The following is a 19,352-nucleotide window of genomic DNA, read 5'->3' on the forward strand; positions in this document are numbered from 1 at the left end:
TGGAACAACAGACTGGTTCCCAATAGGAAAAGGAGTATGTCAAGGCTGTATATTGTCACCCTGCTTATTTAACTTATATGCAGAGTACGTCATGAGAAACGCTGGGCTGGAAGAAGCACAAGCTGGAATCAAGATTGCCGGGAGAAATATCAATAGCCTCAGATATGCAAATGACACCACCCTTATGGCAGAAGGTGAACAGGAACTAAAAAGCCTCTTGATGAAAGTGAAAGAGGAGAGTGAAAAAGTTGGCTTAAAGCTTAACATTCAGAAAACTAAGATCATGGCATCTGGTCCCATCACCTCATGGGAAATAGATGGGGAGACAGTGGAAACAGTGTCAGACTTTATTTTTGGGGGGCTCCAAAATCACTGCAGATGGCGACTGCATCCATGAAATTAAAAAACACTTACTCCTTGGAAGGAAAGTTATGACCAATCTAGATAGCATGTTAAAAAGCAGAGACATTACTTTGCCAACAAAGGTCCGTCTGGTCAAGGCTATGGTTTTTCCAGTGGTCATGTATGGATGTGAGAGTTGGACTATGAAGAAAGCTGAGCGCCGAAAAATGGATGCTTTTGAACTGTGGTGTTGGAGGAGACTCTTGAGAGTCCCTTGGACTGCAAGGAGATCCAACCAGTCCATCCTAAAGGAGATCAGTCCTGGGTGTTCATTGGAAGGACTGATGCTGAAGCTGAAACTCCAGTACTTTGGCCACCTCATGCAAAGAGTTGACTCATTGGAAAAGACCCTGATGCTGGGAGGGATTGGGGGCAGGAGGAGAAGGGGACAACAGAGGATGAGATGGCTGGATGGCATCACCAACTCGATCGACATGAGTTTGAGTAAACTCCGGGAGTTGGTGATAGACAGGGAGGCCTGGCATGCTGCGATTCACAGGGTTGCAAAGAGTCGGACACGACTGAGTGACTGAACTGAACTGAATTGAACTGAAGCCACCTAGCACACAAACAGACACAGGCAAAAAAGATAGCTTCTCCCATTAAAGTACTGAGAGTTTTATAGAGAATATAACAAATGTCCAAAAAAATTTAAAAAGTGTGGTTCAAGGTAGATAACTCGTGTACCATAAGAATTCACTTTTAGATATCCTTGGAGAGCAGGATTAGTGATCCAGGGAGTAGAGCAAGAACACACTCGCTATGAGTAAAGTCCTCTTGAGAAGTAGTATTTGAACCAGGTCTTGATAGGTTTGGAAATATAAAAATGTGTAAAATGCTTCTCAGACAGACAAATTTAGTAGAAGTAGCAAGCCCAGCTAATGACTGCCCTACTGGAGATCTAGGGATGAAGAATTAAAGTTTTTGTGCCAGTTACTGAATCTTTTTAAATGGTAGGCCAAGAAATTCGGCTTTATTTTAAAGGCAGTGGGTCACCTTAATTTTCACAGAAGAAAGAAAGAAAATGTGTTGCAGGAACATTTAATATGGCAGCTCTCTTGATATCAAGGAGAATAACTAGATTATTGCTGTAATACAAAAAGCAAGTGAAAACCTGAATCTGAATAATAGCCTTGGAAATGAAAAACAGGAACAGATGTGAGAAATGTTGCAGACTCAGAATTCACAGGCAAGGCCTGCTGATGGTTCAGATATAAAGAATTGGGAAGGACTCAGTGAGCAAAGGTTTAGGCCTCAGACCTGATTAATGGAGAGTGTGTCATTTATTGAAAGTGCAGGACAGGGAAATCTGGGGGAAAGATATTCATAATTTCAAATTCAATCATAGCTGAACTTGAGATACCATTAGGGCAACCAGTTAGATATGTCTACTAAGCAGTTGGAAATGTGGGGTTTAGGCTTAATTGAGATGGACTAGGAATAAACCTATGAAATCATTTATCTACACATGCTAGTTGAAAACATGATATATAAAGATTACTAAATGGGAAACTAGTAACAGAACTAAAGAAAATAGATGAGGACACAATTACTGGGGCAATATCAAGATCAATGGAGTTGAAAAGATGACCTACAGAAAGAAGAGCCCAAGACAGAGAAGGAAAACCAGAAAAGCTGAGTATTTCTCATGGAGAAGAAAGGTTTTTGAAAGAGACAGTGAATTCTCTTGGCCAGCATTACTGAGTGACAGATTTACACTACAGTTGCTGACCTCTTTAGGACCATAAAAGAAAAAGAAATTTCTTTTTTTTTTTTTAATTTTATTTTATTAGTTGGAGGCCAATTACTTCACAGCATTTCAGTGGGTTTTCTCATACATTGATACGAATCAGCCATAGAGTTACACGTATTCCCCATCCCGATCCCCCCTCCCACCTCCCTCTCCACCCGACTCCTCTGGGTCCTCCCAGTGCACCAGGCCCGAGCACTCGTCTCATGCATCTCACCTGGGCTAGTGATCTGTTTCACCATAGATAATATACATGCTGTTCTTTTGAAACATCCCACCCTCACCTTCTCCCACAGAGTTCAAAAGTCTGTTCTGTACGTCTGTGTCTCTGAAAAAGAAATTTCTTTCACTCTTCAGTGGTCCCTTCTTATCCATGTGGGATATGTTCCAAGATCTCCAGTGGATGCCTGAAACCATAGATAGTACCACACCTTATATATACCATTTTTTTTCCTATGTACGTACTTGCGATAAAGTTTTATTAATAAATTAAGCACAGTAAGAGGTTAACAACAACTGGTAATAAAATAGAATGATTATAACAACATACCATAATAAAAGTTATGTGAACGTAGTCTCTTCCTTCAGGTTCTTTAACTCTGCCTGAAACGTTGACGATGGCTTCTTCATTGGCAGACATAGCCTCTCCAGTAATTCATATATTTTTCAGTCTAAACCCAAATCTGTGTAACCATCTCTTACTTTCAGTAAACGGCTGGTGTCACTCATTTCAGGGGATCCCTTGCTGAAGTTTTTGTAGATGATCAATGCTTTCTGGCCCAACGCATTTCTGGCAGTTTGAACACATATTCTGTTCATGTCCACCCACAAATTTAATGCCTTTTCCAATCTAATTAAGCACTTATGCACCATGGCTATAACTCTTGCAGCCAGAGGTACAATAGCACAACTAGCTCAAATTTCTTTTTCCTTCTTCACAATTTCACAGACAGAAGACTTGTTCTTACCATAGATTTTAGCAACCTCATTATATGAGCATATAGCTTTTTTCGTATTAAGTTGAAAACATCCACCTTTTCACTTAGCGGATGCACTCTGCAGCTTCCCTGGCATATCTGAATTGTGTGCGTTACTACTCTGGCTCTTTGGGGCCGTTAAATAAATAATAATAAGGTAACATGAACACAGCACTGCAGTACCCTGGCAGCCAATCTGATAACCCAGCTGGCTAGTGACTCACAGATGGGATCCGCTGGACAAAGGGATAATTCATGTCCCAAGCAGGATGGGCCACGCTGGTGTGTGATTTCATCACACTACTCAAAATCCACATACAGAGGATTACTAATGTGCATTTTCCAGTAAGAAAGGAGAAATAATAGAAACTGGAGAAAGCAATAGAAAATGGAGAGGGAAAGTAAGGTAGAAAGCAAAAGAATAAAGGATAAAACATACAACAGTGAGTGTTTTATTTTAGGCTTGAGTCCTGTTTTTTCTGTTGGATGGGGAATAGAAGTTGGGTCGAGAAGTTGCCAATAAAGAGGAAGCAGAGGAAACAAGAAAGTGGAGGCCTCTATAAATTCAAAGTATAGGTGGATGGGAGTAAAGAAGTTTTTAAAAGAAAGAAAAATTGACTTGGTACCCTGAAGAGGCTCCTGGGTCAAAGCAGTAGAAGAGATTAAGAGAGTGATGGAAGATTGTAGTTAAAAAGGAGAATTGACTGTAGTCAAAGGGAAGAAGAGTTGTGAGTTGCAGGCTTCAGTGGCTAAAGATGAAGCTCTTTGAGACTGAAGATCTAAATAAACCTAGCACAGGAAGTTGGAGAACACCAGTATAGATGCTAAAATTGCCAGAGATAATGGCAAGGGGGAGAGGAAGAAGATGAACCTGGTGCAAATGTTCTGTCCATTAGCGACAGTGAACATGCAGATGTGGATTTGAAGAGACGATGTTGATCAATGATGGTCAGGGAGTATTCTCCCTAAAACAGAAATATGGAGTAAGGTCTCTGTAGACCTCTGTTTGGTCTTTGAATAGAAACAACTCACTAGTTGGGGAAGGCTGTGAAACAGGTGATGTGTGTGTGCATTTGGGGGGGGATAGTCAAAGTGGGCTGCTGTCTATGGGGTCACACAGAGTCAGACATGACTGAAGCGACTTAGCAGCAGCAGCAGCAGTCAAGGGAAAGCAATGAAAGGGGTGCTTGAGAAAACCATGGAAAAATCTAGGGGAATGTGTTGGTAATAAGTAGGGGCTAGAAGATGATGGGGAGCTAGCAATGAAATTAATGTGGAGGGGGGAAGGACTGAGCTGATTGAGGGCATGTATGCGTGCTTCATTGTCTGACTTCATTGTCCGACTTTGCAACCCCACGAACCATAGCCCACTAGGCTCCTCTGTCTGTGCGATTCTCCAGGCAAGAATCCTGGAGTGGATTGCCATGCCCTTCTCCAGGGGATCTTCTCAACCCAGCGATGGAAGCCGCATCTCTTATGTCTCCTGAATTGGCAGGCAGTTTCTTTACCACTGGCGCCACCTGCGAAGCCCTGAGCTAAATGAGTACTGGAGGGATTCTTAAGGGGGAGGCAAGTTTGTACCTTTAAGTAACCATTATGTATATATAATAGGAAAAGGGAAACTGGAAATTACTAGAAAGACTAACCCATTGGTCTCCAAACTTTTCTCATCATTTATTCCATGAGTAAAAAAGTAAGTACATGTCTTTATGTATGTATATAGCTACCAATTATATGGGCTTCCCAAGTGGTGCTAGTAGTCAAGAATTCACCTGCCAATGGAGGACATGTGAAAGACAAGGTGCTGACTCTTGTTACCTAATCTGTAATATAAACCTTTTTCTATCTGTGATTATAGAAATATAAAACAGTAAATACTCTGCTTCTAATTTTCAGCATAGAAATTTGAAGTAATGGTTTTTTGAGTATATTAAAAGGATTCTTCTAACTTTCAATCCTTTCAGCCCCTCAAAATACAGATTATTCTGGATAAGTAAACTACTGTGCTCTTGAGCTATAAAAACTTAAGTCAGTAGAAAGTCTAGGCTGTGTTTCCTTGTGCACTCAGGAGGAATGGCAACTTTACTCCTTTTCATTGTGGCCATTTTATTTTTTTTTTCTCAGTCACATTTTTTATTGTTATAAACCTCTACCTTTATATTGAACTTTTTTTTCATTTATTTTTATTAGTTGGAGGCTAATTACTTTACAATATTGTAGCGTTTTTTGCCATACATTGACATGAATCAGCCATGGATTTACATGTGTTCCCCATCCCGATCCCCCCTCCCACCTTCCTCTCCACCCGATCCCTCTGGGTGCTGCCCAAAGTCACACCTAACACATAGACCCATCTCAAAACTCACTACTGGACACTCCACTGCACTCCAGAGAGAAGAAATCCAGTTCCACGCACTAGAACACCGACGCAAGCTTCCCTAACCAGGATACCTTGATAAGCCAATTGTCCAGCCCCACCCACTGTGTGAAACCTCCACAATAAAAAGGAACTATTGTGGACATTTTAATAAGGAGCTTTTCTCCTTAGAATGTTTATGGTGACCAACCTCATGAATAATTTAAAAAAAATACATCTTTCTGTACCTATCATTATATGTGGGTAATGTATGTAATTATGCAGTCTTAAGAAGTAACAGAGGTTGCTTCTCAATTTTTATTAAATTATTACCCATACAACCCCTGGGTCAGGAAGATCCCCTGGAGAAGGAAATGGCAACCCACTCCGGTACTCTTGCCGGGAAGATCCCATGGATGGAGAAGCCTGTAGGCTACAGTCTATGGTAGGCTACAGTCTATGGGATCGCAAAGAGTTGGACATGACTGAGTGACTTCACTTTCACCCATACCACTGTTTGAGGTAGATTATTTTTCTTTTAATATTGAGCTTTGCACCCCTGCTCGTGAGTGATTGAGTAGAGCACAGAATTTGGCGATAATTTTGTGGCCATCAGATGGGTATCTTATACCTTCTTTAAAAAAAAAAAGCCATTCGGGGTGTGTGTATGTGTGTTTCCTATAAAAATTGAATAAGTACTAGGAGGAGGGTAGATACGGAAGGAACAAACAAAATCCATTTTCAGGGTGGTCTTTTCATATGCCAAGATTAAACCTACAGCAGGTTTTAATGGCTTTATAAATCCCTGAAAATGAGAGATTACTGTGGAATTGCTGACAGATCCCTAACTCTAGCAGTACAAGTGTGCCACATTATTACAGTATTAACCTCAAGGACAGAAGACAGTTTCAAACTCTAGAATGTTGATCAAAGGATTGACTACAAAGTATACATTTTTATTTTAATAATTCCTTGCCTGGAGAAGTGACACCAGAAATAAAACAACATAATAGCATTGGTATTAACTGAAAACAAAACTTTTTAATGTTTTGAATTTCATAAGCCTTTGATGTATATCTTCACTATTTTTTAAGCTCCTTAGGGCACAGAGAATATCATAAGCTATATATATAAATGTATGTTTTGGCACCATTTGTCAGAGACTTTGCTTTTTAAAAATAGGTTAATGCATGAGATACCACAATCTAAATGTGATGCAATAAGATTATCATAAGTATATTTTCTGAGGCATTCAAGATTGGGTCTGAGGACTAGGAGGCAAAGAAAGATAACCGAGGTTAGAATTTCGGCACTGACCTTTATAGCTTATTGCTTAATGTATGCTGTAACTATTGTCCTCCCGTGACACCCTTTCCCCAATCTGTGCGTGCGTGGTGGGGGCGGGGAGGTGTATAAATAAGGTTTGAGAGAAGAAATTTTGATATACTGTAAACTTGACCTAAACACATCAAGTTTCTCTGTTCTAAACTGTAAGTGTATTATTTGAAAACAATATTAGGAAGAGGCTCTGTGGAGAGGAGGAGCTTATCTGATAGCTGATAACACTCTCACTTTAGGAGAAGAGAACTAGATAATTCCGATTAGGGATAAGAAGGAAATTTATCTGTGATAACCTTTTAGACAGTTTTAATTTTGTGTCAGGTACACAGTAATGCTTATTATAAACAGAACAAGACAGATAAATTTTGACAGGTAATTGCCCATTGTCTGTAAATTACCTTCTCTTTTTTTTTTTCCTTCAGGTGTTTGGGATGGCTGCTGCAGTGAACTTGGAACTTGATCCCATTTTTTTGAAAGCACTAGGCTTCTTACATTCAAAGAGTAAGGATTCTGCTGAAAAGCTAAAAACACTACTTGATGAATCTTTGGCTCGGGGCATTGATTCAAGTTATCGTCCATCTCAAAAGGTATATAACTGAATTAGAGGCTTGGAGGGAGTTTTGTAAAGTCTTTAATAGTTAGAACATCTCAAAACAGTCTCCCAGATAATCTTCCCTTGTGGCATGAAGAACTTTATAGTGTTCTTTTTTTTCCTCAAGCTTTCAGAGAATTATTCCACTATATAGAAAAGTTAGCTGAGAATGGAAAATATTTTGTTCTATTATTTTCTGTGTATAGAAACCCACTTATGTATTATAATTGTAATTCTTTATGATTAGAATTTTTTTAATCTGCTGAATGAAACCATAGCTTGTAATTATTCTCTAATGTTTTAGGGGCAAAAAAATAAAAGGACAGGGATTCTACAATGAAGTGAATTACTTATAGATAGGATAATTTAAGGGCAAAATGAGGTATGGATAAACGGTGAGAACTATGTCACTCCCATTGCAAACAAAGTGGCCAAGCAGCTTTCTGTGAAAAGAATATACATTTTGGAACCGGACAAATCTGTTTTAAATCCCAGCTTACCTCTTACTAGTGTGATAACAGGTAACGTATCTTGAACATTTACTGTGTCCTAGGTACTTTTCTCAGTGATACAGGTGTATAATTAATTTTATTTATGATAATGATCCTTTGAGATAGGTATTTTTTTTATTTTACAATAAGGAAACTGAGATACATAGTAACTTCATTTCATCTAGCATCTGTTTCTCTATTAGTAAAATGAGGATAATGAGAACTACCTTACAAAATAATGAACATTAAAAGAAATAAAGTACATTGGTCACCTAGTGTAGTGTCTACTTGGTATATAATAAGCTCTTAGTGAATGACAGGTATTACTATATTCTTTAATACATACCTAAGACATTCTTTCAAACCTTTCTAAAACTCTAGCCTTGGTCTGTGAGCACTTAGATACCAAACTGATAAGGAGAAGACCAAACTACCGGACTAGCTCAGTCTAATCCAGAATCTCAAACTCAAGACAGGGCCAAGTCCCAGACTCAGTGCCCAAGTCAGCAGTGATATTTTCCTCCTAGCCTTCTTTCAAAATAAGCTCTAGTATCCTCAGACCTTTTCATTGTCCTTTGACTAGTAGAGCCATTGTGACTTCATTTATTTTACCATTCTCTTTGTGGAGGTTCTGTGAGCTCCAACCAACCAAAGTAATAAAACTCAACAAAATATACTAACAAATCTGTTCTGCTCCGAATATTGATATTCTCCAAATAGGAAATTCCTATTATTACTAAAGAAGCAGTATTTTTCTAAAAATTTATTTACTTCTTTTACTTTTGGCAGCACTGGGTCTTTACTGCTGCACTCAGGCTTTCTCGAAGTGTGGCAAGTAGGGGCTCCTCTTCGTTGCTGTGCGTCAGCTTCTCATTGCGGTATCTTCTCTTGTTGCAGAGCACAGGCTCTAGGGCACAGGGCTTCAGTTGCGATGCATGGGCTCAGTAGTTGCGGCTCATGGGCTCTAGAATGCGGGCTTAGTAGTTGTGGCACACGGGCTTAGTTGCTGCACGCCATGTGGGATCTTCCGGACCAGGGATTGAACCCATGTACCCTGTGTTGGCAGGCAAATTCATAATCACTGGACCACCAGGGAAGCCCCAAGAAGCAATACTTTTGAGATTCTAAAACAGAAGGCAGTGCAATTATAAAGTACATGAGAAATTGGTTGCAACTAAAACGTCTCTTGCCCTTACATTTTAGCCATTAGAGAAATGTAAATTAAATCTACAATGATATGCCTTACATATCTATTAAATGTCTAAAATTAAAAAGATTAGCGATACCAAGTGTTGGTGAGGATTTGAAGATAGGAAGGAACTGGGACTCTCAGGTACTCCTGATGAAAATATAAAATGGATACCACTTTGGAACATGGTTTGGTGAGGTTTCTTAAAAACTTAAGCATAAACTTACCATATAATCCAGATATTCCACTCCCAGACATTTATTCTAGAGAAATTAAAGTATGTGTCCATGTAAGGATCTGTACGTGATTGTTCATAACATCATTATTTGTAATAGCCCCAAACTGGGAACATCCCAACTGTCCAGCAGTAGGTGAATTAATGAACAAGTCATGGTGTATCTGTCCAATGGAGTGCTATTCCGCAACAAAAGAGGTGAACGTTTGTTACACTCAGTGACATTCATGAATCTCAGAATAAATATACTGAGTGAAAAAAGCCAGGAAAAAAAGAGTATATCCTGCATGATTCCACTTAGAAAAATTTCTAGGAAATTCAACCTATATAGTTACAGAAGATGGATCAGTGGTTACCTGAGAATGGGTGGCTTAGTTTTCTAGGATGTCTACCTCTAAGAGTTATAGAGGGCAACAAGGGAACTTGGCAGGATGGTGAATATGTTCATTATATTAATTGTAGTGATGGTTCACAAATGTGAAACCATATAGTGAAACTTGTTGAAGAAAAAGACACAATATGTTGGCACATATGATGTCTTAATTTTTAACTGATAATTTAGATGTGTGATCTGGTTTTTTTTTTTTTTTTTTTTTTTTTTTGATTAATATACTAGTCTGAATATTTCTTTATAGGTATCTTTTAATTTCATATACAGGATGTGGAGCCACCCAAAATTTCAAGCACAAAAACTGTTTCTGTTAAGCAAGAGCCCAAAACATCATCTAGTCTTCCTTCTGGCAATAATAATGGCAAGGTCCTTACAACTGAGAAGGTAAAAAAGGAAGGTGAAAAGAGACCTGCTGATAAAGTAAGATTTTGCTTTACTCTAGTAAATCAATCAGTTGTTTTATGCTTACTTTTTGTATGTAATAATTGGTAAAAGTATGTAATAATCACTCAGTAAATATATTTTGGTTATTATGGATTTTTTTAAATTAAAATTTAAAAACATTTTAGATCCATTTATTGAAATCATTGTCAACAAATATTTGAGCCCTAGAAGATATACTAATTTCATGTGTACACTTTAATCTATAACTCAAATATTTTAGATGGAACAGTTGTTGAAAAGAAAAGATGGCAAGGAAAGAATAAAGATGTAAATCACTAGACATGAAACTTGCAGAAAGGCATGTACCATAACAGGGTTACAGAAAACTCTTGGATTGTCTACTGTGAATGATTTTTACACATAGTTAATTATTAGGATTTTAGAACTTAGTAAAAAAAAAATTTAAAAAAACTTTAGTAATACTTGGTCTCAAGGGGTTGTGTTTCCATATTTTTTCTAAATACTGGTTCTTTATAATCTATATTATATTGTTCTCTTTATATTTTAAAGAAAGGAGCCAGAATTTTGCTTTGAAACAAATATGGCAATGTGTTAAGCCTGAGTTACTGGTGGAAATTCATTATTCATTTCTTTTCAGTATAAAATATCATTAGTTCATAATTTAAAATATTTAAAAATAGCTTTAAAAATATCCTTATTAGTGCTGTGGCTTCTCAATTCAAAGCATCCAGTGGTGGGTAGGAGGGCAGTGTAAGTAAATACATTGAACTTCCATGATTCTTTAATGAATAAAAGAGTACAAAGAGAGATACAGATGCATGCTGAACTATTCTGATTTGTTTCTTTTCACCTTGTTGGATTCTTTTAACATCCTGAGTATGAATTTATTATAAATCTTCTACAGGTCTTTAGTGTGTGCTTTTGTCCCTAACTATGTGAAAGTATCTGTGGAGTAGACTTGGTCATTGCACACTGTCTATCTTGTACATCTCAGTGATTTAAAGTTTATTTTATGTTACTTTTTAGTTTATGTTACTTTTTAGTTTATGTTACTGTTTAGTTTATGTTACTTTTTAGTTTATGTTACTTTTTGACTGGGTGCTTTTTATAGATGAAATCAGAGGTCACTGAAGGAGTTGATGTCCCAAAGAAACCTAGACTGGAGAAGCCAGAGACACGGTCCTCTCCCATCACTGTCCAAACCAGCAAGGATTTAGCCATGGCTGACCTTTCCAGCTTTGAGGAGACCAGCGCTGATGATTTTGCCATGGAGATGGGCTTGGCTTGTGTTGTTTGTAGGTAAGTTGTACCTTGCTACATAGATTCTTTTGTTTCTTTATAAAGAAGAAACAATTTAAAAAAGAAAAAAAATAGATCAATTGTTGGGTGTTTTTAAATTCCGTTTTCATTATTTGGAGGTGGATAGGAGATAAACTGCCATGTGGCAATTTAATGTCTAATAAATTGTCAAAAATGTATATTACTGACAGGCATCTTTATCATCAGTTATGTTGTAATATTTTTTGCATTCTTGACTTCTAGAGTAAAAGCACTTACAGCTTTAATTTTTAGTGAGACACTGTTTAGCAGACTAAATTATTTCCACCTTTCTTTTTAAGAAGACTATATTGCTTCTTTTTCCCTGAAATGTTCATAGAATTTATAAAGTAAACAGTTATATACCATTTTCTAAAATAGCATTAAATCTTTTCCTAAGGATAAGGAAAATGAAATTAATGGGTCATGTAGGTTATTCTGAGTATTGTTTTGAAACATGGATATATAATTATAAAAACAGACAATTCTGCTTAGTAGAAGATTCATCTTAGAAATCAGGATAACTAGGTTTTAAATTCCTTGATACCAGGATCTCCATCTTTAGTTGTTAATGACTTTCATTGCCTAGCACAGTAGAAGTTATCGTCACCTTTCCTGCTATTTGCTTCATGAAAATATTAAATTCCGGTGCATTGGGACTGAATACATACATAGCTCTAAAATTTTGTGAACATTATAGAGCATCAGTTATTGTACTTCTGAATAGGATTATTTTGTTAGAGCTTCATTGCTTTAACATATATTTGTTTATTTCAATCTTTATCTGCTGTAAGGGCTATCATCTTCATATAAAGAAATAAGTGGTAAAGTAATAAGGGGGAAAGAACTAGTAACTGTAATCCTCCATAAGAAGATTTGTTATGGTAGTCTGAGGCTGTTGCTGTTGCAGTTTTACCTGTTTGATACGCTTATTACTACATCCTATCCTGTTGATTAAGGCATTTATTTACGAAGCACCATGTCTGTGCAGTCATGTGCCAGGCTCTGCAGATGATTAGGTTCGTTTTCTACCTTTAGGCAACTCATGTATTAATGAAGAAGACAGAACAATATGTAGGCAACAAATATAAAGGAATTGAATAGAGGTACAAAGAAGATGTTATGAGGCTGTTGGAGGATGACCAAGGTCTACTACCTTCTGGGAAAAAGAAAAAATTTACAGTGGAAAATGCTAAGAACATAGCCAAGTTTATTCTAAGTCACCTTATACATTTCTTACTGGTTGAGCATAAGCTTTAAAAGAAATGAATTGTTTGTGCAGGCTACACGTTGGGATTTGTTATTTTACTGTTTGGCTTTTCTGAGGTCTTTACCCTCTTTAATATATCAAACTTCACCAGAAGAACCCTAGAGTGGCTTTAAATTGTTGCATTCAAATACGTGTCATATCTAATGATTTATTTTCTTAGGCAAATGACAGTGGCATCCGGTAACCAATTAGTTGAATGTCAGGAATGCCATAATCTCTACCACCAAGATTGCCATAAGCCCCAGGTGACAGACAAGGAAGTGAATGACCCTCGCCTTGTGTGGTATTGTGCCCGATGTACCAGACAAATGAAAAGAATGGTAGGAATTATTTTTCTCTATTTTAAACAATCTCTGTCCATTTTTTTTTTGTTAATATGTGGTTGTTAAGATAAAAATTCGAACATTTATGTTATTGAAAAAAATCTTAAAATCTGATTATTTTAATGTTTGTTTATATAATATAAATGTGTGGTTTATGTGTCTATGCCTAAGTGGACCAGACCATATATATGTATTTTTCTCTGCTCAGATTTTAGCTTGTTCTAGTATAAGTGAACAGAATTGGAGACCCACAAATTAGGACTATTTCCTACTGGTGTGTCAGTGTATTTGTGCACATTTTAAAATACTACAAAGCACTATGGGAAGTCGTGAGATACAAAGCCCTAGTCTTTGATGAGTCTGGTAAAGAAATATTGGAAATGTCTATTCTTGAGTGAGCGCAAACTGCCAAACTTACAAGCTGTGTGCAGAGCCATGTCATCTTTCCTTCTGTATTTCTCTCTTTATTCCTTGTCTTTCCTTCTCGTTCTCTTCAAGTGACCATTTAACCTATTTTCCCAAGTACTTTCTCAGTTTACTGCTCACAAACATAACTGCCTTTAATGTCATACTGAAACATTTTCATTTGTTATATTGAATTTGTTTTCTAACTTTTATTCATTTAAAAAGTAGATGGATGAATGTTATCATTTTCCTTTTAAAGAAATCAAGTTGTTATTTACTTCAGTGTCTTGTTTACTTCCCCCATCTCCTTTCCCCTACCTTTGATTAGGGACTCTTTTTTTTTTAATTTATTTTTTACTGAAGTACAGTTGACTTATAATGTTAGTTTCTGATGTACAGCAAAGTGATTCTGTATATTGAATGTAGTCCCCTGTGCTATACAATAGGACCTTGTTGTTTATCCGTCCTATACATAATAATTTTTGTCTACTAATTCCAAATTTCCAATCCATCCTTACCTCACTCCTCCCACCCCTTTGGCAATCACAAGTCTATTCTCTATGAGTCTGTTCCTGTTTTATAAATAAGTTCATTTGTGTCATATTTTAGATTCCACATATAAGTGATATCATATGATATTTGTCTTTCTGTGTCTGACTTGCTTCTCTTATATGATAATCTCTAGGTCCAGCCACATTGCTGCAAATGGCATTATTTTGTTCTTTTTTATCGCTGACTAATAGTCCATTGTATATGTCTATACTGTATCTTTGGGGCTTCCCTGGTAACTAGCAGGGAAGGGAACGGCTACCCACTCCAGTATTCTGGCCTGGAGAATTCCATGGACTGATCCATTCCTTTGCTGATGGACGTGTAGTTGCTTCCATGTCTTAGTTATTGTAAATGGTGCTGCTGTGAATATAGGAGTGCCTGTATTTTTTGTGAATTATAGCTTTCTCCAGAAGATTAAGGACTTTTGATAGAGGAGTTCTCATATTGTTAACCAAGTGAATTTCTACATAAATTTTTCTGACCAAATATATGTTTTTAAAGTCAGAAGTACTTAGTTAAATAAAAAGAAAAAAAAATCAAGATATCTACTTTTTAATCACTAAATCAGAAAAGATTATGTTTTTATTCCTATGAAAAGTAATAAAATTTCAGTAGTATTTATACTTTGTGTTTGTAACAAGAAATTTCTGTGACATGGTACAGTATTTTTTCTGCTCTGTGTGATTTTTATTTAGTTTATTACTTAAACTACCCTCCAGGACTTCAACCCAAGTAATTATGGGTGAGCGGAATAGTATGTTCCAGCACTTTGGCGCAAGTAGTCACTAAGAATTGCTAGTCAAAATAAATAACTTGTGATAGTGATCTTTCTTTAACATAGCTTCAAAGTTTTTTATTATTTTATTATAGGTCTCTTAATAAAGTAAGTACTGTTCTCTCCTGTTTTTCCTCCCTTACATTTTGTGAGTTAACTCGTACCAAATCTATATTTATAGTTCTTACCCTCTTTCTGAAGTGAATTTTGGCAGATGACCAGTTACTACAGTTACTTCAAGTGCAGTATTTTTTAAATTAAAATTGTTGTCTTCTCCACTCAGTTTTTCCTCCTTTGCCTGAACTGATAACATTATCCATGATGCCTCTCTTAAATCCACATCCCTTTGTTTACCAAACTTGTTAATTGTACCTCATATGTATGTCACAGATCTGCTCATTTCACTTTTATTACCCTGTTCCACAAATCGCTCATTTCTTGCTGTTGCATTAGCTCCTTGATTCCCTTCAGTCCATTTTACACACTACAATTAGAATGTTCTTCTACAATAGTTATCTAACTGTATCTGTTTAAGTGTGCCCAGTGGCTCTCAATTATCTATATAGTGAAGTTATCCTTGTTAGGGTGGATTGTGGACCTTCTCTCTTTGACCCAGCTCTACGTTTGTATCCTTTTCTTCCCACCACTTCACCATATACACCACATACTGTGGCCACAGGAGACCAAATGGTTCGTTCCCCGAGTATGTGGGGAACTCTCATGTTCCCACACGGCCAGTTTCTCAGCTTCTCCTCATCCTGATCCATTTTATTCTTTATCAACTTTGCAAATTAAATGCCTAATTAATTTGTATTAAAAGCAAGTCTCATTCACGCACCAGAGCAGACCTCAGGACTGGACACAGCCCACATTCTGTTGTTTCATTTTAAGATACATAAAAATAGAGGAAATATAGATTTGGGCCAGAAATCAGCAGTCAGTAAGTTCAGTCTATATGTCCAAGAGTCAAGTGCTGAATGCCTAATGTCAGAGCATGATGGTGGGTGGCAGGGTCCAGAGTTCTTCTTTAGTTCTGTAATTTTCTTTCTACCAGGCAGTGGGATTTGCCCCAGCACTCATGACTTATTGCAGTGGTTCTCAGTCTAAGGTGGTAACACATTCCTACTCAGCAATAACAGAAGTATGTGATATTTTTTATTGTTACCATACTGGCCATGTTGCCTTGAGTGGTGAATTTCATACATTCTACACTGTGTGAGTCAGTCACCCAATAAAAAATTATAGTGCCTTTGTTGAGCAATACTGAATAAGTGATAATATCCTAGTTCCCTAAACTAGTACTACCAGCAAAGAACAGAGGGTTTTGGGTATCTCTTAGGTTCTAAGATGACTAGGTGAAATAGCCAGGAAGCAGAAGATCCAAACATGATCTCCTAGGCAGAGGTTTTTTCTGAGCTTCATAGTAAGGAATCTTCATCTGCTAAAGCATACAAGTTAGGTCAGTCTTCAGAGTCTAACCTCATCTACTGATGTGGGTGGAGGAAAATGTAAGATCAGAATACCATGTACTTCTGATACTCTGAAGGCTACATTTTCATAACGTGGTTTGCAGTACAAGATACAATAATCTTTCTTGGTAGTAAGAGATATTTTGTCATAGATATCTTCCAGCATCCTTTATAATATTCTTGATCTGAGTGTTGCTTTATAAGTGATGTCTGAAAGTAGGTATACTTTCATGTGGAAAATATGTAATATAAAAAATGGGATGAACTGAGACTTAAGGATGAAAATATATTATATGGCAAACCATAGCACAAGAAAGTCTAAACAAAGATAAAACAGCTACATTCAAATTTCCAAAAATGGGAACACATCATTAATAAAGTTTTTGGTATAGTTTTGCATGACCTTACTAGGACTGTCAAAAACAGTGGGATGGCTGGGAGCACCATTACTCATCTAGTAGAGAAGGGTTCTTCTGGATTAAGTTAGAAAACTTTGTTTTCTTACCATTTGTAAATAATGATGATAAATAAGTAGTAACTGTTATTATCTGCACTTAACATGTACAAGACACTGTGTAAACTCTTATATAATCACAGTTCATTCTCATAACCCACCTTTAGAACAGAAGATTTTATCCACATTTTGCAGATGAAAAACAAGACTTCTGGAAATTTACATATTTTCCCTGAGGTAACATAGATAGGGAAGTAGTTGAACTGGGCTTTAATTTTAGTTCTATTTGATTCCAAAAACTGTCCTCTCAAACATTGCACTATACCGTTTATATAGTTAATACTATTTAGCTGGACAACACTAAAGAATAAACTGAAAAATGATTCATGTACAAGATAATTTAGTAAAGTACCTAACATAAAGGAAAAAGATCAATTGTTGGTCAAAATAAAACTGAAAATGCTTATATGGTTTTTTTTCTTTTTCTTTTTAATGATTTTGGTCTATTTTGTTAAAATATTTAATTAACTCCAGTCTGCATGATTTTTTTTTTGCATGATTTTTCAAACCTCATGTTATCTTTACTGTTTAGAAGCTAATAAAATCTATAAAGTCATTAATTGATATGATAAAAATAATTTGTCTAAAATCTATGTTTTTGATGTCATCAGAGTTATATTTTTTAAAGTTAAATGTTTATCTGTATTCCAGTTCATTGAGGAGTCCTGTGGTAGATTTTATTGTCTTTTTGTACATTTAACTAAGATTTTGTAGCTACTTTAATCTTAACACTGATTTTTGCAGGCTCAGAAAACTCAGAAACCACCACAGAAACCAGCCCCCACAGTTGTTTCTGTAGCTCCAGCTGTTAAAGATCCATTGGTTAAGAAACCAGAAACTAAACTCAAACCAGAGACAACTTTTCTAGCATTTAAGAGATCAGAAGTCAAGGTATAGTACATTCTATTTTTATCTAGGATTGGCTTTAAATTTAGTCGACTTAGTAATAGTTACTTGAAAAAATTAATCAGGAACTTTGTAGACTAAATGGCCATATGTTGGAAATTAAGACTGTATTACCATTAACGTTGGCTTCCCTGGTGACTCAGTGGTAAGGAATCCGTCTGCCAATGAAGAGACACAGGTTCAATCCCTGGGCCCGGAAGATCCCCTGAAGAAGGAAATGGCAACCCATTCCAGTATTCTTACCTGGGAAATCCCATGGACAAAGGAGCCTTGCAGGCTGTGGCCATGGGGTTACAAGAGAGTTGGACATGACTTGGTGACTAAACAACAAACTGTTAACATTAAGTAGAAAGGGAACATTTATATAATTATCTTAACTTGAACTCTGCTATTTCTTTTTTTATCATCTGCTATTTCTTTTTTTATCATCTGCTATTTCTTTTTTTATCGTGGTTAGGAACTATTTGTGAGCATTCTAAGATAACATTCTTTATCATTCCCATGTAGTCAGCCAATATTCTGCAATCAGGAATTTGGTTTCAATTCTAAATACCTTTGTCTACAATAGCAATTGTTTTGCTCCTCACATCACTTGTGAGCTTTTTCCTTCCTACTCATTGGCGATTGAAGAAGTTTTCTTGGTTTCTCTTGTTTCTTTCTGTTATCATGAATTTTCCCATGAAGTGGCTCTCTCTTATACTAAGGGGTCAGATTATCTAGTGAGAGTATTACCTTTCTCATTCCTTGGTCTTCATCCTTGACATCATGCTACATTATTATTATTATTATTATTATTATTACTATTATCCTGGCATTTTTATATCATAGGATAAAATATTTTTCTAATCTAATTTTATAACAAAAGGAATGTGTTTATTGAGTTACACATTCTGATTTTAAGCAGAATACTAAAAATAGAAGAAAAAATGTTAGCTCCAGATTCTCAAAGGTTACCCCCAGAAAATTCTAAAGATATTACCTTGTCCAATTGGCTATAGGTAGTGAAAATCAAGAATATAAATATAAAGTATTCTTGAGAAAGGTACTGATAATTTTATTTGCAGATCGTTTTTAATTTAATTTACCAAGGAAGAGTTGATATTCCAAGGGATAGCCCTTATTGGTTTGTCACATAGAAACCTGGTGAGTTAGAGTAGAAGTAAGAATAATTTATTGAAAATAATTAGAGTTGCTATATTCTATATTTAAATTACTTTCAGATAGATTTTTATACTAACCTATTACTACTAAGGCTTATTTTTAGAAAACTCAATATGAAATTATTTTGCAGCAAATAAATTAAGGCCTTGGCTGTCATGTTTGTTCTGATTAAGAGGTTTTGATATTTTTATGATAAAATGGAAAAAATGTTTATTATGAAATTCAGTAAATTGAAAAGCAATACCAGTAACAGCAAACCATTAAAATAAAATGTCATATACACAGAACTTGCTTTGTACTTCATAAGTGTTGGTCTTTTTGATTACTTCAGATGAGTTTTCTTTTGTGAAGTTTGTAGAAAGATCATTTAGCCAAATGGCAGACAGTTTTATATTTACTAGAAAGAAAAGGAAAAAATTACATCTTTTATAATTGAAAATTAAGTTTACCACACCTGTGTCCTTTTGTTACCTTGGCTAACTTTTTCTTATTAAATATATGCATTTCTCTAGGAATTTGCAATTTATGTAA

The 19,352-nt window shown here is 36.1% G+C and overlaps 1 protein-coding gene across 1 annotated transcript in view; it reads left to right on the forward strand.

The window, feature by feature from the left end:
• The window catches only part of INTS12 (integrator complex subunit 12), a 28,474-nt gene that overhangs the window by 1,774 nt on the left and 7,348 nt on the right, over positions 1-19,352 (forward strand). Inside the window, exons 2-6 of the mRNA XM_065907094.1 lie at positions 7,249-7,413; positions 9,992-10,144; positions 11,241-11,428; positions 12,877-13,036; positions 17,499-17,645. Coding sequence (XP_065763166.1) covers positions 7,258-7,413; positions 9,992-10,144; positions 11,241-11,428; positions 12,877-13,036; positions 17,499-17,645 — 804 coding nt within the window. The 5' untranslated portion in view covers positions 7,249-7,257. The remainder of the gene's footprint in view (positions 1-7,248; positions 7,414-9,991; positions 10,145-11,240; positions 11,429-12,876; positions 13,037-17,498; positions 17,646-19,352) is intronic.

This window comes from Muntiacus reevesi, chromosome 16, assembly GCF_963930625.1.
Source record: "Muntiacus reevesi chromosome 16, mMunRee1.1, whole genome shotgun sequence".
Taxonomy (NCBI): domain Eukaryota; kingdom Metazoa; phylum Chordata; class Mammalia; order Artiodactyla; family Cervidae; genus Muntiacus; species Muntiacus reevesi.